This window comes from Mobula birostris, chromosome 11 (assembly GCF_030028105.1).
Source record: "Mobula birostris isolate sMobBir1 chromosome 11, sMobBir1.hap1, whole genome shotgun sequence".
In the NCBI taxonomy this organism is placed as follows: Eukaryota; Metazoa; Chordata; class Chondrichthyes; order Myliobatiformes; family Myliobatidae; genus Mobula; species Mobula birostris.
In genome coordinates, this window is record NC_092380.1 from 63,327,286 (window position 1) to 63,351,829 (window position 24,544).

Genomic DNA, 24,544 nt, shown 5'->3' on the forward strand with positions numbered 1-24,544 from the left:
GGACTGGTAAGCAGCTAATGTTGTTGCATTATTCAAGAAGGGAACAAGGGATAATCATTAAAATTATAGACTGGTGACTTGCATATCCATGGTAGGGAAGTTACTGGAGAGAATTCTTAGAGATAGGATTTATGAGCATTTGGAAAACCATATCTTAATTAGGGAGAATCAGCGTGGCATTGTGCAGAGCAAGTTGTGTCTTACTAACATGATTGAGTCTTTTGACAAGGTGACAAGGGCGATTGATGAAGGTAGAGCTCTTGATGTTGTCTACATGGATTTTAGAAAGACACTTGACAACATCCTTCAAGAGAGGCTCATCCAGAAGATTAAGTTGCATGTGAATTCAGAACTGGCTTACTCATAGAAGACAGATGGTAATGGTTGAAGGGACTTACTCTATCTGGAGCTCTGTTATTAGTGATGTTCCACAGGGATCTGTACTGGGATCTCTCCTCTTTGTGACGTATATAAATAACCTAGATGAAAATGTAGATGGGTGGGTTTGTATGTTTGCAGATGATACAAAAATTGGTGTTATTGTGAATAGTGTAGAAGACTGGCAAAGGATACATCAGGATATAGATCAATTGTAGATATGGGCGAAGAAATGGCAGATGAAGTTTAACCCAGTCAAATGTGAAGTGTTACACCTTGGTAGGTCAAATGAAAACAGACAGTATATTGTTAAGGGCAAGATCCTTAACAGTGTTGACGAGCAGAGGGATCTTGGGGTCCAAGTTTATAGCTCCCTGAAAGTGGTATAAAGTTGATAGGGTGATTGAGAAGGTATATGGCATACTAGCCTCTATTAGTCAAGGCACTGAGTTCAGAAGTCAGGAAGTAATGTAGCAGCTTTAGAAAACTCTAGTTAGGCTGCACCTGGAGTATTGCATACAGTTCAGTTGCCCAATTATAGGAAAAATGTCAAGGCTTTGGAGAGGGTGCAGAGGACATATGCTAGAATGAGAGATTGGACAACATGGGTTGTTTTATCTGGTGCCACAGAGACTGCAGGGCGATTTGATAGAGCTTTATGTGATTATGAAAGGCATATATAGACAGACAGTATCTTTTTTCAAGAGTTGAAGTGTCTAATACCAGAGGGCATGCATCTAAGGTGAGAAGGGTTATTTCAAAGGAGACGTGAGAAGAAAGTTTTTTTAACATTTTAAAATTATTTATTTATTTATTTTACTATAGAGTGGTGGGTGCCTGGAGTGATGATAGAAGAAGAAACAGGAGAGACTTTTAAGGGCCTGGTTCTGTGCTGTAACTTGGACTTTCTAACTCTATGACAGAAGAGAAAGCCAAATTATTTATAGACACAAGCTGCTGGTGTTTCAGCAATGCAGATACACGATGATTATAATGCATGTTTGATTTCCAGTCATATTGTGTATATGGGAACAGTTAAGTTTAGCCTAGTAAAATGTTTTCTTCACCCAGGATACAACCCACATCTTTCACGTTGTGGTCACCCAGGAAGTCCCCGATTTCCTTCGGAAAGCAAGGTCACTCTAGAAACGGATGGTATGTGGCAGCCCAGAATTTCTTGCAGCACTTATCCCAAACATCCAGCCAAAAGAATACAGATCACGTTCAAAGTCACCCCCACTGCAACCCAACTTTAAGTTTCCCTGAGAAAAGTATTCACTATTCCTCCACTGGATGGGATTGACTTGGAGCCGCATATATTTTACTCCCACTGAAAACAAAGTGCTTTATCTTGTTCACCTTCTCCGTGGAAAAGTTCTTCGAGGTTGTACTCCGTGTAAACTATTCCCCGATACTATCCGCCACAACTCTTGTATACGATGAATGGCAGAACTCGCGCCGGCAGAGGCGTCGCCATTTGGACAAAAGAGCTCCTTGGTATTAGGAAAGTTGCTAAACAACACGGCTCCGTTGCTTATGTGGTGTCTGTGATGGTACATAAATAATTTCAAGGATTCTTTTTTCACTAATTTTTGCCGTGATACCCTCCCCCTCCCTTCCTGTGTTGATATTGGTCAATGTCCAGAGGCGCCAATGTGAAGAAAAGTTTGTTCTACCGTCGGCTCTCCCTTCCAGACCCAGCGGCCGATTCCGGGGCGAGGCAGGCGCCTTCTTGCCCGAGAGCAGGCGAGAACCCCGAGAGTTCCGAGATCAGAGTCCGCACTTCTGAAGAGCCGGCGGTTTATAAACAGAGCGGAGCAAATCAGGAGCGGAAGTTGGTGAGATAGAAACTGAAATTCGTCGTTTGCAGAGTAAGGAGGAAATGTAGAAACACACAAGGTTTCTTTCACCGAAGTTGAGCGGGGGGGTTCGCTTCAACCAGTCCATTAAATATTTAATATTCGGCCGAGCTCCAGCAGTGTCCTACCAGGCAATGTAACCAGGTTTTGCCGAGGGCCAAATCACCCACCCTCGCCCTCCAGTTCGGCGGCAAGCCGAGTTCCTCTGTCAGAGTTGAATTGCTCACACTTCAAAGCGTCTCTGACAGTACAGGTTTTAACAAAGGATTCGGGTACACATTATGTGGTAGACGCAACTGAATTTCAGTTCGATAAGATGGAAATGAGTGGAAATATCTTTAAATATTTTGTGGTGAATCCCTTGAATTTTGAACCACAGAACACTGTGGATCCTAGATGACTGGAGGTATTAAAGAGGAGTTCGATTTTTGAAACATCTGAAGGTATGACAGGCTGAAGCCAGAGCAGATGATATTGAATGGTGGGGTAGTGGAGGGACTCATTCACCTGCTCTGTCTTCTATTTTCTTGTGTTCCTGTCGCACCCCATCATTGTAACTATTCTTCCATGGCTTGGATATTTCCCCAATACTGTCCCGGAGTTGGCGAGTTGGCTTCGGCGTTCCGTAAACACTGCTCTTCCATCAGTGTAGCCTTGGTGCCATTGCTCCAAAGGCTTGGACATTCCTCAGAGGCTGCCCCTCCTCAACCCGGCTACAGCTTTGGTGCTCCTATCCATTATTCCAGCTTCACTCTATAGCTGCCTTTGAGATGTTCCCCGATAGATCCCACTTTTGACATGGACGCTCCCTCATGGAGTCTTCCTAATGTCCTTACAAAGTGTTGAACAAACTTCTGGGTCATTGTTCTGAACAGCAATCCAAAGAAGGTTCTGTTTTGTTTTGATGGGCCTGCTACTTCAGTGCCTGATGTCTTACACTGGATCCAACTCAGCGCAACTATGTGGAAGAATCATTCATCGCCCACACCTCATTCAGTTCCTGAACATGAGTTACAGCCCATATGTAGACTGTAGTTCATCAAATAATATTGAATTGTGATGCATGATCCTATATGATTCAGATTAATTCACTGTAAGTGATGCTGAGGAGTGTCAGGATATTGCCATTTACTTTTGTATATGTACCCCATGAATAGTTTATGACCTTGTCTACAAAGTATCCTGTTCAAGAATTTTGGTAGAAATGACCAATGATTCAAAAGCACAATCTGAAGCATCCCAGTAAACAAATCTTTCTACAAATAGTCTTCATTACTGTGTGTTCAGAATGATATTCAGCTAAAATCGTTTATCCAGGAAGCATTTCCACCGTTTGACCTCCCTCCTGCCTCTCCCATGTTACAATCTATTCTCATGGTAACTCCTCAGTTTTTAATGGCAGCTTTAAAAGAATATATGCAGTGGTGTTTTGATTGGATCATTTGTGTGGTTGTTTTGTGATAGAAGGAATGCTCATCTTTACATCCTTTCTATCGCTGTAGCAGGTAACGATGATTTGCAACATATCAGAAGTAGTGGTTAACTGGGCTAAAGAATCTGCTGGTAAAATCTAATGGCATTGCTTAATTCCAAATTGATGCCTAATTTTCCCCACTCCTTGAAAAACTGTCAGTAGTCTCTACATCGCTGCACCATTTTGTCTGTCGTTATCATAACCAATATGGCCTAACCATTCATTCTGGCATTTTGTCAGAACTTGTTCAGTTAATTCTTAACATGACTCTTCAGAACATTTGTGTTCGGCTAGACTAACAGCGTGTTGGCTTTCTATCTGGCTTGATGCAAATGTGTGCATTGTCAGGGCAGATATCTTCAAACACAGTGCAGTACTATGGTTCCAGTGATGTGCCAATCAATGACTTTGAGTTGTCAATGCTGAAAAGATTCTTCCAATTTAACTTCAGTTGCCTCAGCCAGCCTTTCCCATTAATGTTTGCTGGAATGATGAGCAGCTATATTCTCTTTTTTTTTGTGTTGCTCCATACACTTTCTTTGCCTTAGTGTCTGTAAAACATCACCAGTTTATGGTGCTTTCTGGTCACTGGTCAACAACTTCACTCCAACATTTGAACTGGGAAAGACGTAAAACATTCAGCACTTCATGTCTAATCTACCTTTTATTCAGATCACAGCTAATCTGATTGTAACCTCTGCCCTGTAGTCTATCTACCCACCATAACCTTGTTTATTAAATGTGTATCTATCGTTGTATTGACATTATTCAAAGATTCTGATATTCTCTAAAGAAATAACAAGCAGGATAGACAAAGGAGAATCGGTTGATGTTGTGTACTTGGATTTTCAGAAGGCCTTTGACAAGGTTCCGCACCTGAGGCTGCTTAACAAGCTACAAGCCCTCGGTATTACAGGAAAGATTCTAGCATGGATAAAGCAGTGGCTGATTGGCAGGAAGCAAAGAGTGGGAATGAAGGGAGCCTTTTCTGACTGGCTGCCGGTGACTAGTGGTGTTCCACAGAGGTCTGTGTTGAACTGATTATTTTTATGTTATATGACAATGAGCTGACTGATGGAATTGATGGCTTTGTTGAAACGTTTACAGACAATATGAAGAAAGGTAGAGGGGCTGGTAGTTTTGAGGAAGTAGAGAGGCTTAGACAGATTAGGAGAATGGGCAAAGAAATGGCAGGTGGAATACAGTGTCTAGAAGTGCATGGTCATGAACTTTGGCAAAAGCAAGTGTTGAATATTTTCTAAATGGAGAAAAAAAACAGAAGTGCAAAAAGACTTGGAAGTTCTTGTGCAGGATTCCCTAAAAGTTAATTTGCAGCTTGAGCCTGTGGTGAGGAAGGCAAGTACAATGTTAGCATTCACTTCAAGAGGACTGGAATATCAAAGCAAGGATGTAATGTTGAGACACTGGTGAGGCCTCACTTTGAGTATTGTGAGCAGGTTAGGGCCCCTTATCTTAGAAAGGATGTGTTGAAACTGGAGTGGTTTCAAAGGAGGTTCATGAAAAATGATTCTGCAATTGAATGGCCTGTCATATGAAAATTGTTTGATAGCTCTGAGCCTGTATTCACTAGAATGCAGAAGAATGAGGGGTGACTTAATTGAAACCTATCGAATGGTGAGAGTCTAAGGCCAGAGAGCACAGCCTCCCAATAGAGGGACATCCTTTTAGAATGGAGATGAGGAGGAATTTCTTTAGCCAGAGAGTGGTAAATCTGTGGAATTCCTTGTCACAGGCAGCTGTGGAGGCCAAATCTATATGTATATTTAAGGCATAGTTTGATAGATTCTTGATTAGTCAGGGCATGAAGATACAAGGAGGAGGCAGGAGATTGGGGCTGAGAGGAAAATTGGATCAGCCATGATGAAATGGCAAAGCAGACTCGATGGGCCAAATGGCCTAATTCTGCTCCCATATCTTATGGTCTTTTGAAAAAGGTAAATTCCAAGACTATCTTAGACAAATATTTTACCTTATCTGTCTTAAGTGGGCTACCCTTATTTCTAAACAGAGACCCTTCATTCTTGATACGTACTCTCCACCTTCCGCACTTTCAGAGTCTTTTATATTTCCAGCAAGTTACCTCTTTTCAGAAAGTAATAATAATTCTGAGGAGTTTGTATCCTAAGGCTACCTAACCACAAATAACCACCTCACTATTACTGGATGGTGATGAATTTTTTTGGAATAAGAAATGTTTCAGGTCTATAATTCAGATCTATACCCTAATCTGTGTATTAGGAATATGTAGAGAGCTTGAACTAAACTACTATTACTATTAGGCCTGTTGCCACAGGCATAGCAACTGCATTGGTTTTGGACGAGTGGTGCAACAAATAGGATACCGATCAATATCATCACCAAGTAATTAGTTACGTTTTAATTTTTAATTGCCCTTCCGCCTCACAGGACAATCTGTGCTGTTTGCACCTGTGCCTATTGTATTTTTCACTGTTTCTCCTTCTTCCAGATATTGTGACTTATGTAGCCTTATTAATTTAGTTTCTGTTAGGGAAATATAGCGGGAGAGTATAATGATTTTCCCAACAGCAATACTAAGATTACAATGAAGCTGCCTTTTAAATACATGAAACCTGCAGATAGTCCAACACAACTGAGCAAAAAGAGTTGTCAGAGTACTTTTGATAGCAAATATACAATATAATAATTGTTAGTTTACTGGATAACATCACTATAAAACATTAAATGATATATGTCATTATTTTACCAATATGTTTTTCTCTTTTGTTAGAGAATATGTCTGAATGTGAAGATGACCCTGCAGTGTTTACTTGTGATACCTTGCCCTCTGACCTTCGATTCATGGCAACAGTTGCCAATGGATACATTGGTACTAGAATATACAGTGATGTAATGCACATTAATGGGGTATATAATGGTGAAGGAGGTGACTGTTGTCGGGCAGATGTACCATCTACTGTTAATATCAAACTGACTGTACCTGATGAGAACACTGCAAAGAAGACCTTCACGTTAAACACCAGGACAGGTAAAAGAGTTCCATTTAGCTTTGCAGTTTTAAACTTTTAATCATATTTTCAGCTTTTTGTTCAATATGGTGTTTTTTAAAAATTTGACAGAAATTCAGTTGATGTTGGATAGTTGTATCATTGTTGTGGTTTTGTTTTTATATCAGTTAGGGGATTACTGATTGAAAAACGGAATAATTTCTATTTCTTCCTCAGTGAAGCAGGAACAATTGTTTTCAGATGAATTGTAAAGTGATTAGATTCCGAGTGAAGTACTTTTGTACAAATTTTCAACACAAGTAATGTGATATTTTTGACTTGTGCACCTGCAACTTTATGATCTTTGAAATAACAAATATAAAACTCTACCACTCATTCATAATCAGTGAATGTAGAAACTAGGCCTTATATAATGCAAGTGAAAAGTGATTGTATTAAAAGGCACCGCTTCGTGCATATTGTTGACTTGGACATTGATATGAAGAGTAACATTTCCAAATGTACAGAAGATTGAACCCAACGAAAGGTATCCATTGAGGGTTATGATATTACCTTTCAAGGTAACACAAATTAGTGACGTAGAATTTCAAACAGAGATGTGTGAAGTGATGCACCTTTGAACAAAAGTAAAGAAAAACAATAAAGATTAAATGGCATGATTCTAAAGGATGTTAATGGGCAGAATTCCTGAAAAGCTGCAGGGCATGTTAAGAGACTGATGAGGAAACCCTGTGAAATTCTAGGATTCGTAAGTAGAAACATAGAGTATAAAACCATGTTTAAAACAGTGGTTAGGTCACAGCTGCAGCATTTCGTCCTATTCTGGTCATCTAATTCATGGAAGGATGCAAAAGTCCCAGGGAAGATTCAGAAATGGTTCCGGAAATGCCGAATAACATTGCGCTGGAGAAATTGGGGTCTTTTGAGCAAAGAAGGTTGAGAGGGGAATTGATAGGTAGGTACACGATTGGTTTAGACAGGGTAAGTAGAAGGAGATCTTCCTATTAATGCATGGTTCAAGGACCAGAAGCATAGATTTAAAACTTTGGGCTGAAAGTGTAAAGGAATCACAAGGGCAATCTTTTTCATGCAGAGAGTAGTTATGAACTCCAAGTCACTGACTAGAATTGTGGTGGAAACAGCAACAGACTTTAGATTGGGGGAAAAACACATGAGAGAGATTAAAATTAAGGGCAGTGAACGAGCTGGGGATTGGGACGAATGGGATTTCCCTGTCCGGAGCTGACGGTGATTTAGTGGCTGACTGCTTTGTTAATGTTAAATAAGTTCAACATGCTATTTTCCTTTGTTTTCCCATGCTGTCTATTTATTCCGCGTCATCAGATTCACTATTTAATTGTCACATGGTATCCTGCTTTATCATGTTGAAATTCTTTCATAGCCTAAGGTTGAGGAAACATCTTGAACTTATCTTGCCACGGGAGGCCAGCCTTAGCATTCCAGGAGAGAAAACAAAGGCACGAGATTCCTTTCTTCAACAAATGTGTTTTTGAAAAAGGTTTAATGTCCTAGTTGCAATAAAGGAGAACTTTATCAATGGCGACTCCTTGCCAGTGTTCTTTTCTCTGGGGCGTATAATGGTTTCTGTTTTCCTTTTGCTAGGTACATTTTACAGTACTACAGAGACAAGGGATTTTATGGTGACCCAGCAGATATTTGCCCATCGTAGTCAGGTCCACCTCATGGCTCTCACCATAACTTTGGAACGGATTACCGTTTCCAAGGAACAGTTCACAGTGGAGATAAAGTCAATGTTTGTTCCCCAAAGCCAGAATATTGATTTTAGAAGAGGGCCAGACTTCATGGAAGCAATGTAAGTGTCTGTGAATAATTCTTGTCTTGCAATCCATGTCCTGCACTTAGGGACAACAATGCATATATATCAAAAGCTCAGTTATCCAGTATATTCTAGACTTGACCCATTCTGATTAATCAAATATATAGAGTTCAAAGGAAATTTATTATCAAACTGCATATATATCACAAATACTACCCTGAGGTTAATTTTCCTCAGGGAAGAACAAGGAAATACAATAGAATCAATGAAAACCTACACACAAAGACTAACAAACAACCAATGTGTAAAAGAATACAAACTGCGTAAATTCAAAGAACATAATAACGGTAATAAATAAACAATACTGACAACATGAGTTGTAGAGCCTGTTAAAATGAGTCCATAGGTTGTGGAATCAGCTCAGTGTTGAGTTGAGTGAAGTTATCCATGCTGGTCCAGGATGATAACCATCAGCAGCCTGATGGTTGAAGGCTAATAACTGTTCCTGAACCTGGGGGTGTGACACCTGAGGTTCTTCTACCTCCTTCCCAGTGGAGCAGCAAGAAGAGTGCGAGGCCTAAATGATGGAGGCCCTTGATGATGGATGCTGCTTTCCTGTGGCAGAGCTCCTTGTAGATGCACTCAAATGTGGGACTGGGCTGCATCCACCACTCTTTATTGGCTTTTCTATTCTTGCTGTTCGTGTTTCCGTACTAAGCTGTGATGCAACCAGTCAGATACTCTCCACTGTGCATCTATAGAAGTCCGTCAGAGCTTTAGGTAACATGCCAAATCTGTGCAAACTTCTAAGAAAGTAGAGGCACGGTTGTGCCTTCTTAGTGATGGCCTTAATGTGCTGGACCCAGGACCAATCCTCTGAAATGATGACGTTGAGGAATTTAAAGTTACTGACGCTTTACACCTCTGATTCTCTTATGAGGACTGGCCTATGCCCCTCAGGTTTCCTCCTTCTGTAGTCAGTAATCGGATCTTTGGCTTTGCTGACGTTGAGAGATTATCGTTGTGACACTATTCAACCTGATTTTCAATCTCCCACCTGATTCGTCAACACCTTTGATTTAGCTGACAACAATGGTGTCATCGGCAAACTTAAATATGGCATTTGGAGCTGTAATTAGTCTCACCGTCATAAGTGTAAAGTTAGTAGAGAAAGAGGTTAAGTTTTGTGGTGTACCTGGTGATTGTAGAGGGGAGGTTGTTGCCAATCCAAACTCACTAAGGTCTGCAAGTGAGGAAATCGAGAACCCAGTAGCATAAGGGGGTATCAGAGTCTAGGTCCTGGAGCTTATTGATTAGTTTTGAGGGAATGATAGTTTGAATGCAGAGCTGTAGTCGATGAGGAGCATCCTGATGTATGCATCTTCCCTGTTCTGGTGTTCCAGGGCTGAATGAAATGCCATTTGGTGCTGACCTGTTGTGACGGTAGGAAGACTGGAGCAGATCTAAGTCTCGCTTTAGGTGGGAGTTGATATGCCCAACCTCTCAAAGCACTTCATCCCAGCCCAACCTCTCAAAGCACTTCATCCCAGCCCAACCTCTCAAAGCACTTCATCCCAGCCCAACCTCTCAAAGCACCTCATCCCAGCCCAACCTCTCAAAGCACCTCATCCCAGCCCAACCTCTCAAAGCACTTCATCCCAGCCCAACCTCTCAAAGCACCTCATCCCAGCCCAACCTCTCAAAGCACTTCATCCCAGCCCAACCTCTCAAAGCACTTCATCCCAGCTCAACCTCTCAAAGCACTTCATCCCAGCTCAACCTCTCAAAGCACTTCATCCCAGCTCAACCTCTCAAAGCACCTCATCCCAGCCCAACCTCTCAAAGCACTTCATCCCAGCCCAACCTCTCAAAGCACCTCATCCCAGCTCAACCTCTCAAAGCACTTCATCCCAGCCCAACCTCTCAAAGCACTTCATCCCAGCTCAACCTCTCAAAGCACTTCATCCCAGCCCAACCTCTCAAAGCACTTCATCCCAGCCCAACCTCTCAAAGCACTTCATCCCAGCCCAACCTCTCAAAGCACTTCATCCCAGCCCAACCTCTCAAAGCACTTCATCCCAGCCCAACCCCTCAAAGCACTTCATCCCAGCCCAACCTCTCAAAGCACCTCATCCCAGTGGATGGAAGAGTCATTGAAGCAGGTTACAGTGTTCTTCTTGGGTATCAGTATGAAGTAGGTGGGTACAATACTGCTGAAGCAGAGGTTAAAGATATTAGTAAACACTCCAGCAGGTGACCAGCACAGGTTTTCAGTATTCAGCAGGATACACCGTCTGGGCCAGATGCGTTCCGTGAGTTCAGCCTCCTGAAGGATGCTGTCGCATTGACCTCAGAGAATGAAATCACAGGGTCATTGGCGACTGTGGAAGTTTGTGAAGGTGCCTCCATGCCCCGTTGGTTAAAGCAAGCGTAAGAGCTCACCTACACTCAGTGGCCACTTTATTAGGTACAACGTGGAAACCGTGTGCTCCTCTGATTCTGTAGCCCTTCCACTTCAAGGTTCAACGTGTTGTGTGTTCAGAGATGCTCTTCTGCACACCATTGTTGTAACGTGTGGATATTTGAGTTACTGTCAGCTTGAACTAGTCTGGCCATTCTCTCATTAACAAGGCAGTTTCACCCACAGAACTGCTGCTCACTGGATGATTTTTGTTTCTCACACCATGCTGTGTAAACTGTTATGTGTGAGAAACCCAGGAGATCAGCAGTTTCTGATCTCAAACCACCCTGTCTCGCACCAACAATCGTTCCACAGTCAAAGTCACTTTGATCACATTTCTTCACCATTCTGATGTTTAGTCTGAACTACAACTGAGCTTGTTGACCTTGTCCCCATGCTTTTATGCATTGATTTGCTAACACTTTGATTGGTTAATTAGATATTTGCATTAATGAGCAGGTGTACAGCTGTAATGAGGTGCCCACTGATTGTATGTTGCTGAATTTTGCTTTGTAAGAGGTGATAGTGTGGAAGCTCTACCACAGCTGTCAAGCATCTTTCTGTGATTCAGGTTTGGTTCATAATTGCAACTTTGCATGTGAGGTGGCTTTCTGGAGGTCATGCCTAGAGCTGTTATACTTCCCTTGGTCGCTGAACCTGAACACCACCAATCTAGCCCTTGGCAGATTGCAAATCTCTTAGTTCATTCAGGGTTTCTGGTTTGGGAAGACTCTGAATGACTCTGTGGGGACACACTCATCTACGAACATCTTTATAAAGTTGGTGACAACAGTGGCATATTCATCCAGGTCACCTGATGATTCCTTAAACATGACAAGCAGTGCTGCCACAAGAAAGTGCATCCATCATTAAGGGCTCCCGTCATCCAGGCCATGCTGTCTCTCGTCACATTTCTCATCTCGCACAGATGTCTTTTCTCTGTTGCTGGAATCATGATCCTGAGCCCCATGGCAAACTCTAGAATTCCCATGAGTAAATCAAGGATACCAACCCAGTACATTGACTCCTTTATGCCTAGAAGTATAACCGGAATCAGGTTTAGTATCACTAGCATATGTCATGAAATTTGTTAATCTTGTGGCAGCAGCACAATGCAATACATGATAAATACAGGAAAAAACTGAATTACAGTAAGTATATGTTTTATATTAAATAGTTAAATTAAAATAATTAAAATAAAATGGGTTCAATGCCTATTTAGGAATTGGATGGCAGAGGGGAAGAAGCTGTTCCTGAATCACTGAGTGTGTGCCTTCAGGCTTCGATACCTCCTTCCTGATGGTAACAATGAGAAGAGGGCATGTCCTAGGTGGTGGGGCAAAATATGCAGCAAGATATACAGCTGCATAACTTACTGTTGAATAATTGACCAAAAGACCATAAGAGCAGAGCACCATGTTAATACTATCTGAGGACTGTGGTGAACACAGAAGTAGCAGAGAACAAGTCCTTTCAACTCTGAAGACTTTCAAAGTCTTTACCACTATTTTTCAAGTTCCCAGAATTTATTGCATCATTTAAAATCTATCATTTCTGCAACATTTAAAATGTGTGCAATCTTAACTTCTTTATCCATTGCAACCCTTGCTTCTATATTGTTAATGCTTCGATGTTGCACTGGTTTGTGAAGGCAGATTTAACTTTTTTTCAATGGCTGATTTCTGGAAATGAACATTAAAATCTTCAAAATTTTCTTCATTAGAAGATGCTTCAGTGAACATCACAATAGCCAACCATCTTCTCTTTTTAATGTCCCACATTTTAAATTAGGTATCTAGTTGTTGTAAAGTGACTGAAAAACTTGAATAATCCCTTGATGGTTTATCGGTGTTCTGAGGACTTCGTTTCCTATGGAAAACATTTCAAATTTTGAAAAAAATACTTTGGTTGCATCAAAGAAGTGCCAAGAATTGAACTAAAATGAACTCTTTCACTGAAGTCAAAACTTCCTGTCTTTTGCATTTGGAGCTACTGATATGGGCACTGTCAGTCTATCTGTAGCTCACTCAAATGATATGGAGTCTCAGTGGACAGTAGGACCATTGCTCTCTATGTACACTCAATGTCCATTTATTAGGTACCTCCTGTATCTTATACAGTGGCCAACAGGTGTATATTTGTGATCCTTTGCTGCTGTAGCATGTCCACTTGAAGGTTTGACAATTGCATGTTTAGAGATGCTCTTCTGCACACCACCGTTGTAACACATGTTTATTTCAGTTACTGTCACCTTCCTGTTCACTTGAACTACTCTGGCCATTCTTTCTGACCTCTCTTATTAACAAGGCCATTTTGTCCACAGAACTGCTGTTCACTGGATATTTTTCTTGTTTGTTTTTCACACTATTCTTTGTAAGCTCTAGAGACAGTTGTGCATGAAAACCCCAGGAGATCAGCAGTTTCTGAGATACTCAATCCACCCCGTCTGGCACTAACAATCACTCCATAGTCAAAATCACTTAGATCATATTTCTTCCCCATTCTGATGTTTGGTCTGAACAGCAACTGAACTTGACCATGTCTGCATGTTTTTATGCTTTTATGCTGCCACATGATTGGCTGATTTGATATTTCCATAAATGATCAGGTGTTGAGGTGTACCTAATAAACTGTCCACTCGTGTGTATTCAAGCTGAGTATTTTTGCTCCTCATATAAGTCATGTGCTAAACAACTCTGACAGGCATTGGTGCTGAGCGTTATATAGTGCTCCCCTCATGTCCTCTCGTAGGATAAATTACAACAGATTTGTTTTAATTTTAAAAATTATCCCACACTAGTCCACTTAAATATGTCACACTGATATAGCAAAATATTACAGACACTGAATTACAAAGATTTTATTTAAAATGCTGAGTAATGATACAAATGAAATGCAATATCTAGAAGACCGGAGTTTCATATTTAATTCCAAATGTGAACATAAATTCTTCCAGGTCTTTTTTTTCACTGTATGTATCTGTTCCAATGGATAAATATTTCCTTAGTATTAGCTTTCATCAACTTGTCAATATAAACTTTCCATTTCAATCTACTGTAATTCCCTCTAATACTACTCATCAATTAATCATATAGGATACTTTATTATGTTGGACATGTCAGTGCTCCTTTAGAAAACTCTCACTCTTCTGAGTCACATTAACCATTTCAAATTATCCAACACTCGTTGTTCAGTGCAAATTTACAAAAGATGATGACATACTGTTTACCTCACATGGAACCAATAACACACTGATATCCTGGTAGTGTGTCCACGTGTCCCCTGGTTGGTTGTATGTACAGTACTTGAGTTGCAGCAGCAGATCTCCCAGATCACTATACCTTTTGCCACTGTGATTTTCCTCTCTTGATTTTACATTTATTTACATATTGTTTACTTCCTAGCATACAGTATCTTAGCATAGTAGTTTAACGCCCATGTACTAACAAAGAACAGGGACCTCACCCTGATCTCATCTGAACACCTGCAGTCTGCTTTTCCCCAGTCTTTGTACAGTTGATTACTTTGAGCATTTTATATTACAAAACCCCATTGAAATGTCAAATTTTGGTTAAGTTTGTATGCAATTACCTTGCTCTTCAACCTAAGATGAGCCCCACCCAGGCCAGGTGACTCGTTTACTTTAAGTCTAGTCATATAGATTTTCCTTACCGATTTTCTTTGTAATGTAGGTACATCCATGGAGAAACAATTACCCCAGAGGTCAAAGGTGCTGCAAGGCAAAGTGTTCATATGATCTTGATGCCACTTCCGGAGTCCCTGACGCTGCTGCCTACCGAGCAGAGTAGGTCTTGGGTATTCCTGACTGCAGTAGCTGACACAGAAGAGCGAGTTAAGGAGTGCTTTGTGGAAGGACAGACCCTGGTGCAGTCAAATCAACTTTACTCATCACATGTGTTAGCTTGGACCACATTGTGGAGGCAGAGCTGCATCAATTTGAGAGGATGTGGGAGGCTAAACCGGGTGCTGCATGGATGCCTGTACTACGTGCTTAGTGCCCTCCCCCCAGGGAAACCTACAGACTTTCAGTACATTGGTCTAAGTCCTGGGGGTCTCTCCAATGGGGGGAAAGGAGAAGATTACTTTGGGCACATCTTCTGGGATCAGGTAGGAGATTTTGGTGAAGAGCCAGCTCATTTATTTAAAATATGTAGGATATATGACAATATCTTTCTCCCCACTGCAGTGGCTGAGTGCTCAGTGACTAGATGATGCTAGATTAAGCTTACTTCAATTTTATTGGCATTATTGCCGTTTCTGTCGTAGGTGAGATAAGGATTAGGAAAATTGGGCTAGCTATGGAAGGACAATGACAAGCCAAAGCATTTGATGTAGTAGACTATGGCTGATGCCTCTGGACAGTTGCAATTTAAAAAAAACAATAACATGTACATTTTATCTTAAGATATTCGGTATTTTTTAAGATTCTAGTCTGGGAATCTGAGAAGATATTATTTCTAGGACATGTTGGTAAAACAAAATCCTGTGATTTACGGCTGAAGTTGGTTTAGAAAAATAAAAGATAAACAGAAAATACTGGAAACTCAGCACATTTTGCCCACAAAGATGCTCTTGACCTGCTGAGTTTTTCTAGCTTTTTCCGTTCTATTTTCAAATTTCTTCCAATTAGCCTAGTGTTTCGAGGCCACTGTCTGTGTCAACACTGATATTCCCCTTCTTTTTAATCTTTACAGTGGAGCAGAAGAACAAAATAACATCATTCTTTATTATTATACCGTTTTCTGTTTGGATGAGATCCACTATGCATGAATTGGACTCTAAATGACAGGTTCACAGTCAGGTCATGTGATACATTAAACCATTGGAAAAGTCATTTGTTACTATTATCAGCCTTTCTGCCCTGAAATGTTAATGGTGATTCTGCTTCCGCAGATCCTGTCTGACACTTCGAGCATTTTCAGCAGTTCCTATTGTTATTTCAGATGGATAGCTTCCTCAGTTTTTTGTTCTCATAAACTGACTGTTCCAATTTGTGATTTTTTTTAAAGAAAAGCATTCATTTACGGGATGTGGGCATCGCCAGCTATTGTTGTCCATCCCTAGTTGCCCTTGAGAAGGTGGTGATGAGCTGCCTTCTTCAACTGCTCCAGTCCCTGAGGTGTGGGTACACCCACAGTGCTGTTAGAGAGGGAATTCCATGATTTTGACCCAGCGACAATGAAGGAACGGCGATATGTTTCCAAGTCAGGATGGTGAGTGACTTGGAGGGGGACTTCCAAGTGGTGGTGTCCCCAGGTATCTGCTGTTCTCGTCCTAGATGGTCGTGGCCGTGGTTCTGGAAGGTGGTGCCTTCCAGACATAACTGCTGTTATTTAATGACATTAATTATCTTGTGCCAAATATAAATTGTCATTCTCTATTAAATGTTTAACATTGCTTGTTTCAGGAAATATGGTTGTACCCTATCGTGCTTCTATTCTACCCAGAATTAGCTGCTACCCTTCTGAAGAACCGAATTCGAACACTCCCTGCTGCCAAGTCCATTGCAGCCCAACAAGGTTTCTTGGTAAGGAAATGATATCACTTAAAACCAGCAACCCCTGGCATTGCAGACTTGCAGCCTTTTACCTACGATTTATCAGTGATTAGGTTTTCCCCATTTCTCTTCTGCCCTGGATTCCCATTCGTGCTTTTCTTTGCAATCCTGCATGTTCACTCTATTGCAGTGACGAGGTAGATGGGTATTTTAACAAGATGATTTTGCCATCCACCTGTTCTTTTTTTCCAACCTGTATCCAGAACCTAAAAGTTCGAAGTTCATTTATTATCAAAGTATGTGTACATTCTACAACAGTGGTCCCCAACCTCCGGGCCGCGGACCGATACATTGCTGCGAAGAATGCAGTGGTACAGCGGTAGCCAGGACGCACCCAGCCCATCTTTAAGAAAAAACCCGAAATAAACAAGCTAATCAAATAGGTGCCGCCCGGCATGTAAATAATTAGCTTGTTTATTTCAGCATTTTTTTCTTAAAGATGTGCTGGCTGCGTTCCGACTACCGCTGTACTGCTGCATTCTTCGCGGCAATGTGTTGGTCCACGGCCTGGAGGTTGGGGACCACTGTTCTACAACCTTGAGATTCGTCTCCTAACTGACAGCCACAAAACAAAGAAACAAATCATACAAACAACAAATGTAAGCAAAAGCATTCTGAACTGAAATCCACAAAGAGAGTCTGTCCCCAGACCCTTAGTTCAACACAGAGTGGAGTATACGTCATGGAGCAGCAAGCTGAATTACCCCGAGTTACTCACGTAACAGATGTTATTGAAATATTTCAAATGCTTTCTCTCTATACAGTAATACTTAATTAAGTGGAGGTCAGAGAGCTGATGGTCTGTGAAGTTTAACTTTCGCATGCACTTTTTAGCAAGAAGGAATAAAGTTCCTTGCACGGTACCTCCAAATCATGTCCTAATTTAAACCTTATATATTAGATAGGTTGAATGAATTTCTTTGCCATAAATTTAGAGAGCAGAGTCCACTAAACTTTGGTTCGTTATTCATATTGCTCAAATTGTATAACATAAATAGACCAGAAAGCGAATATAGTTAAATGGAGTGAAATGAAAATAAAAGCAAGTCCTGATACTTGTGTTCTGTATATAATATCTGCAGGCATTACTCTTAGTTGTAATATTAGGGAAATATAAAATGGGCCCCAACACTTACTTGGGTAGCATTTCTGTCACTATGTTCTGATCACTTCATTCCAGGAATGATTTGGAATGTTTGTGTTGTGTGGATTTCCAGCATCTCCAGATTTTCTCTTGATTATGATTTATTCCCTTGCATTTTTTGGAAAACAATATCTAAGCTTTTTTAGAAACCTTCTTTGACTATAGAACCGATTCAGATTCAGAACCATGGTTGTTTTAACCTCACTGCAATTCATTTTTCTTACTGGTGACATTGATAATTACTTAATGACAAATAAAAATTGTGAAGGAAATTAAATATGCCTTGTTTTGTAAGGGTGCCAAATACCCATGGGAAAGCGCCTTGACTGGATTTGAGGTCTGTAACGAAGATATTTATGGATTGAAAGAAATTCACATCAACAGTGACATCTGCTTTGCATTTCAACAGTATTTTTATCTCACCCAGGTGAGCTCAGTATGTTCTGCACACTTTTTTTTAGCAGATTATCATTTGTATCACTGTGTTACTATGGACCATTTGAATAAGGACTGTCTCAGTTCTGGGGACAACATATAAAATGAACTTGTCGAATGCTGTTCAATCCCAATTAAATTTCTGGGGTGTCTGACTTACTTCTTTATATTAACCCTTAGCATTTCTCTGAATTTTCTATTTGCTAATCATAAACTGTAAATGTCTCACAGTTGGTCTGCTTAGTGAAATCCGTATTGCTGAGAGCAAGAGTCATGGATAATGTCTGGACTCATCATTTCCCAGCATCTGTAATGGTTACATCACCTAATCACAGCAATGTCCTATTGGATCTAATTTCTAGTTTTTTTTATTTTTAAAGAATAGTTTTCTGTAAGGTTTAGTCATTTTCTACTCAAGAGGTAGAATATTTAAATATAGGCCATGGTAGATCCTCTTGAAGTCCTGTGCACCAATACTACGGAGGCTATGATGGAACTGACTAATTTTACAACTCTGTACAGTTTACTTTGATCCTGTGCAGTAGCCCCCTCCCCCATACTAGACAGTGATGCAGCCAGTTACAATACTCTTCACGGTAAATTTACATGAATGATAAGGTCAGACCCTTCCCCCTTAATTATTGCTCATGTGGGTCTCAATGCCTATTTCAGCATGTAAGCAATGGTAAGACTCTCACATACACATGACAGTTTTGTGCAAGTGAGATCAGAATATGCTTTGATTAGCCTTTGATATTATGGTGCTTATCGTGTGGACTCCATGTGTTTGTTTACATTGCGATCACAGAGAACCCTCAACAATGGCACGATACTACTGCACTAGTCATAATTGTGATAAAATTCCATTGTATGGTCACCTTTCAAGTTGGGTTGTATGAAAGTATTCTCAACTTCCAAGCTTATAGAGAAAAATAAAATTGCCTCATTATCTGGTTTAAGTCATTTGGTAATGATGTAGCTTTGCAGGAAACGTGTAAGCCTGCATGCACTAATGACGCAACTATGAGGTATCACTGATATCAGGGAACCATTGGATTGTGCATAGCAGGAACAAGATTTGAAAAGGAGCAAGCGGGGTTAGATGGAACATTCTGCACGTCACAGATTGTGTGGGTTCTGCGTAGCAGGGACGAGATTTGGAAAGAAGCAAGTGGGTGTAGTTGGGACATTCTGCACCTGGGGTAATTAGGCACTTGGTAAGAGCCAATTAAAAAAAAGTTAGGTTTAAGCAGAGTGGCCACTGTGGGAACAGCCATTGTTGGAGTGGGCCAGTGTTAGAGTGTGGAGTTGAGGCTTTGGTGAGGAGAGGGAGAGGCTGTAGGGAGATATCTTTCTTATTGCACAGTTGGAGCAATGGGAATGCCAGGCAGAACAGTGGAATGCTCCTCTTGCTGAATGTGGGAAGACAGGGAGACCTCCAGTCTTCCTGATGACTTCACCTGCAAGAAGTGCACCTAGCTGCCGCTTCTTACGGATGGTTTTAAGGAATTGGAGTTAGCGCTGGATGAACTTCAGATTACTCAAGAGGCTTGGGGTTGAGTGAAAGGTGATACAGGGAGGTAGTTACACCTAAGGTGAAAGACATCATTGGTAACTGGGTGACTGTGAGGAGAGGAAAAGGCAATAGGCAGCTAGTGCAGGGTAATCCTGTGGCTGTTCCCATCAGTAATAGATACACCACTCTGGATACTGTTGTGCAGGATGGCCTAGCAGAGGAAAGCCACAGTGGTTAGGTGTCTGGTAAAAGGACAGAAAAGGTGAGCTGTAGTGATCAGGTATTCAATAGTTAGGAGAACAGGCAGGAGGTTCTGTAGATGAGAACGAGATTCTCAGATGGTATGTTGTCTCTCGTGTGCCAGAGTCGAGGATATCTCGGATTGAGTCTGAAGCATTCTTAAGCAGGAGGGTGAGCAGCCAGAGGTCATGTTCCACGTTGGTGCCCATAACATGGGTAGGAAGGGTGACGAGGTCCTGCAAAGTGATTTCAGGGAGTTAGGTACTAAGTTAAAAGTCATGGCCTCCAGAGTCATGATCTCAGTATACTACCCATGCCACGTGCTAATGGGGCCTGAAATAGGAAGATAATATAGTTTAACAGGTAGCTGAAGTGTTGGTGAAGGAGGGATGGCTTCCGACTTTTGCATCATTGGGCTCTCTTCTAGGGAAGGTAGAGCTTGTACAGACAGGATAGTTTCTACCTGAACTGGAGGGGGACTAATATCCTTGCAGGAAGATTTGCTAATGCTGCATGAGGAGGTGGGTGTTAAATCAGTGTTGCTGGGGAATTGCAATAGAGCACCAGAGCAGATAGTGGAGTGATTGTGGAGAAAGATGGAGTTAAGCGTACATTCAAAGTCAGGAATCAAAATTCATGGGATTAATGTTCTGAGTTGTGTGTGTTTCAATGGAAGGAATATTGTAGGGAAGGCAGGTAAGTTTAGAGCAGGGATCAGCACATGGAATTATGACATTGTAGCCATTAGTGAGATTTAGTGGTAGCTCAATGTAGCGGGGTTCTGTTGTTGTAGAGATGATAGAGTGGGAGAGATTATAGGGGAGGTTATTACTAGTCAGGGAATATGTGACAGCAGTACTCAGATAGGACAGACTGGAGAGTTCGTATACTGAGGCTATGTTGATAGAACTGAGAAATAGGAAAGGGATTATCCTTTAATGGAATAATGTTAATGGGATTATACTTTATACTTTATTGTTGCCAAACAATTGCTACTAGAATGTACAATCATCACAGCGATATTTGATTCTGCGCTTCCCGCGCCCTGGATTACAAATAGTAAATATTAAAAATTTAAATTATAAATCATAAATAGAAAATTGAAAAATGGAAAGTAAGGTAGTGCAAAAAAAAACCAAGAGGCAGGTCCGGATATTTGGAGGGTACGGCCCAGATCCGGGTCAGGATCCGTTCAGCAGTTTTATCACAGTTGGAAAGAAGCTGTTCCCAAATCTGGCCATACGAGTCTTCAAGCTCCTGAGCCTTCTCCCAGAGGGAAGAGGGACGAAAAGTGTGTTGGCTGGGTGGGTCGTGTCCTTGATTATCCTGGCAGCACTGATTATATTATAAACAGTCCAACAGTCAGCAGGAGTTAGAGGAGCATATTTGTAGAAAGACTGCAGACAGTTGCAAGAAACATAAGGTTATGATAATAGGTGATTTTAACTTACCACATATTGACATATTGTAAAAGCACTGGTTAGGACAGAGTTTGTAAAATGTGTTCAGGAAAGCTTCCTTAATCAATATATTGATCTCTCAATTAGAGAGAATGTGATATTGGATCTCCTGTTAGGGAACAGTACAGGCAGGTGACAGAAGTGTGTCTATAGGAACACCTTTTAGATCTAGTGAACATAATGCCATCTGGTCCTTGGGTTGAGATTTTAAATTGGAGAAAGGCCATTTGGATGGTATCAGAAGGATCTGGCAAGCGTGGATTGGCATAAGTTGTTTTCTGCAAAGGTGTGCTTGCTAAGTGGGAGGCCCGGGATCAATAAAGTATGACAATGACTATGACTTCAAAATTGAAATCTTGAGAGTGCAGAGTTTGTACATAACTGTCAAAACAGAAATCAAGGACAATAGGTTTAGGGAGATTTTGAGGCCCTGGTTAAGAAGAAGAAGGTTCATAGCAGGTATAGGCAAGTAGGAACAAATGAAGTGATGATGGAGTACAAGAAATGCAAGAGCTCACTTGAGGGAAATCAGGAGAGTAAAAAGGCGGCGTGAGGTTTCTCTAGCAGGACGGCGAATCCTAAGGGTTTCTATAGATATATTAAACGCAAAAGGATAGCACCGGACAAAATTGATCCTCGTGAAGTTCAAAAGTGGTCATCTATGTGTGGAGCCAAAAGAGATGTGGGAGATCTTAATTGCATATTTTTTGCATCTGTGTTTACTCAGGAGATGGATACGGAGTCTATAGGTGAGGAAAACTAGCAGTGAAGTCATATACAGACTAGGGAGGCGGAGGTGTTTGGTGTCTTGAGGCAAATTAGGATGGAGAAATCCCCAGGGCATTCCCTCAGACCTTGTGGAAGGCTAATGTAGAAACTGCTGGGGCCCTGTTAGAGATACTTAAAACATCCGTAGCGACAGGTGCGTTACTGGAGGATTGGAGGATAACTAATGTTCTTTCATTCTTTAAGAAAGTCTGTAAGAATAGGCTAATAAATTATAGGCTGGTGAGCCTGACATCAGTAATGGATAAGTTATTGGAAAGTATTCTAATGGATCAGAGATACAAGTGTTGGATGGACAGGGATTAAATTAGGGATAGTCTGCATGGCTTTGTGAATGGTAGGTCATGTCTAACCAGTCTTATAGAGATTTTCAAGGAAGTTTGCCAGGAAAGTTGATGAAGGAAAAACAGTGGACACTGTCTGCATGGATTTTAGGAAGGCCTTTATCAAAGTCCTGGATCGCAGTCTGGTCAAGAAGGTCCAGCCACTTGGCATTCAAGATGAGCTAATAAATTGGATTAGATATTGGCTTCACAGGAGAAGCCAGAGTGGTAGTAGCTGGTTGCCTTTCTGACTGGAGGCCTGTGACTAGTGGTGTGCCTTAGGGATCAACGTTGTTTGTCATTGATCATGTAGGGGGATCTTTTTCACTCAGAAGGCAGTGGAAGTGTGGACTGAGCTGCCAACAGAAATGGTAGTTGTGGGTTTGATTTGAACATTTAAGTGGAATTTGGGTAGGTACACGGATGGGAAGGGTATAGAGGGCTATGATCAAGGTGTAAGTTGATGCAACTAGACAGATGAACAATTCAGCATAGACTAGACAGGCTGTATCTGTTCTGTATAACTTTATGACTCTAGGTAGGTAACATTTGAAAATCCCAGGGAGAAGAATAAACATTTGCTGTTCAACGCAAACACGAGGAATTCTGCAGATGCTGGAAATTCAAGCAACACACATCAAAGTTGCTGGTGAATGCAGCAGGCCAGGCAGCATCTCTAGGAAGAGGTACAGTCGACGTTTCAGGCCGTGACCCTTCGTCAGTACGTTTGCCGTCCAAATCTACATGGACCCATTTTACATTCTATCATGGACCTATTTGATCTTTTACCTTCAGAAATGCATAATTCCAGTTTGCAAATTCTTCTAAAAACTATCTAAAGGGAGCAACTCTTGAGATGCACTTTCAAAGAGGACTTTTTTTCTGTTGGGTGTTCCTGTACTTGCAAGATCTTATATGAGCTACTTCTTGGCCATTTGTTTAAATTACTTTATTTTCTTTGTTTTTTTAGGACCTGGAGTTTTTTCAGAAGGAAGGGGGTTGGGATGTGGTACGCAGCATTGCTGAATTTTGGCACAGCCGAGTGACTTGGAACCCTTCTGAGATGTGCTACGAAATTAAAGGTATCAGATGTAATACGTTGCAGGCAGAAGTTACATTCTCTTCTATGCTGACAATATCTATCCTAACAGACAAGCTGTGAGAATGAAGGTTTGAGCCTAACTGCTCTGAAAGAATTTGATAAATAAAATAAACTCTTTCTATGGTGTAAATTTCTACATTTCTGTGAACCCCAAGCTCATGACTACTCTTGTTAGAAAGGGTGAGTTGTGCCTGATTTTGATCAGGTTTACATTTTATACTGAGCACACTACTAAAACTGTGATATGTGAGTGTCCTGATTTGTTAGGAATACACTTAATTAAAGCATTCTGTGGGGAATAATCCAATCAAATTAGGAATATACTGAATGTTGTGCTTGCAAGTCACTGATTATTTAATCTTATCTAATTTCAAGGAGTGATGCCACCTGATGAATATCAATCAGATGTTAACAATTCTGCCTTCACTGCTGTGGGTGCCAAGTACAGGTGAGGGTGCAGCAGAGAGCGGTGAGATTTGTATTCGTTTTGCAAATTCACCAGTTTTAAGAATGAGAGTGATAAATTTCTATTGTGTCAATCCAGCACAGGGGAGAGCACCGATGGTTGGAAATGTCTTGTTCAGTGTTATTTATTTGGTGGAATTGAAGTTCAAGCATTCAGGAAGCATAATTTCTTTTGGCCCATAACTTTCTCTCGCTGAAGCACCACCTGCACCCGACCGCTGACTCCAGGGTTACCTTTAACACTGACTGGAGCACACTTGCCATTCTGGCAGCGCCCACTCTGTTCCACGTGGTGGCCCACCCTTCCAGTCACCCCTACCACTCTGTCGCAACTCCATAAAAGGGGAAGCCTGTGTGACACCCAGCAGAAGCACCGTGGAGTGAAGATCCACTGTAGGACTTCACTCCTTCTCTATAATCCAGTGAATCTGGGCCCAGATACGGGGCCCACTAGACGCCAAGCCCATTTAGCATTTGCTTCACATCCAATGAGATCAATCCTCCAGGTATTGAGACG

At 41.2% G+C, this 24,544-nt stretch overlaps 1 protein-coding gene across 3 annotated transcripts in view; it reads left to right on the forward strand.

Moving 5' to 3' along the window:
* The first annotated feature begins 1,610 nt into the window (after window positions 1-1,610).
* Window positions 1,611-24,544, forward strand: part of pgghg (protein-glucosylgalactosylhydroxylysine glucosidase) — a 44,778-nt gene continuing 21,844 nt past the window's right edge. Inside the window, exons 1-8 of one of the 3 annotated variants that reach the window (XM_072272377.1) lie at window positions 1,611-2,249; window positions 6,482-6,739; window positions 8,343-8,553; window positions 14,671-15,106; window positions 16,407-16,526; window positions 17,996-18,127; window positions 23,431-23,542; window positions 23,938-24,010. In XM_072272377.1, the coding sequence (XP_072128478.1) occupies window positions 6,487-6,739; window positions 8,343-8,553; window positions 14,671-15,106; window positions 16,407-16,526; window positions 17,996-18,127; window positions 23,431-23,542; window positions 23,938-24,010 (1,337 nt within the window). In that variant the 5' untranslated portion in view covers window positions 1,611-2,249; window positions 6,482-6,486. The remainder of the gene's footprint in view (window positions 2,250-6,481; window positions 6,740-8,342; window positions 8,554-14,670; window positions 15,107-16,406; window positions 16,527-17,995; window positions 18,128-23,430; window positions 23,543-23,937; window positions 24,011-24,544) is intronic. The other 2 variants (XM_072272375.1, XM_072272376.1) reach the window with 2 other exon arrangements.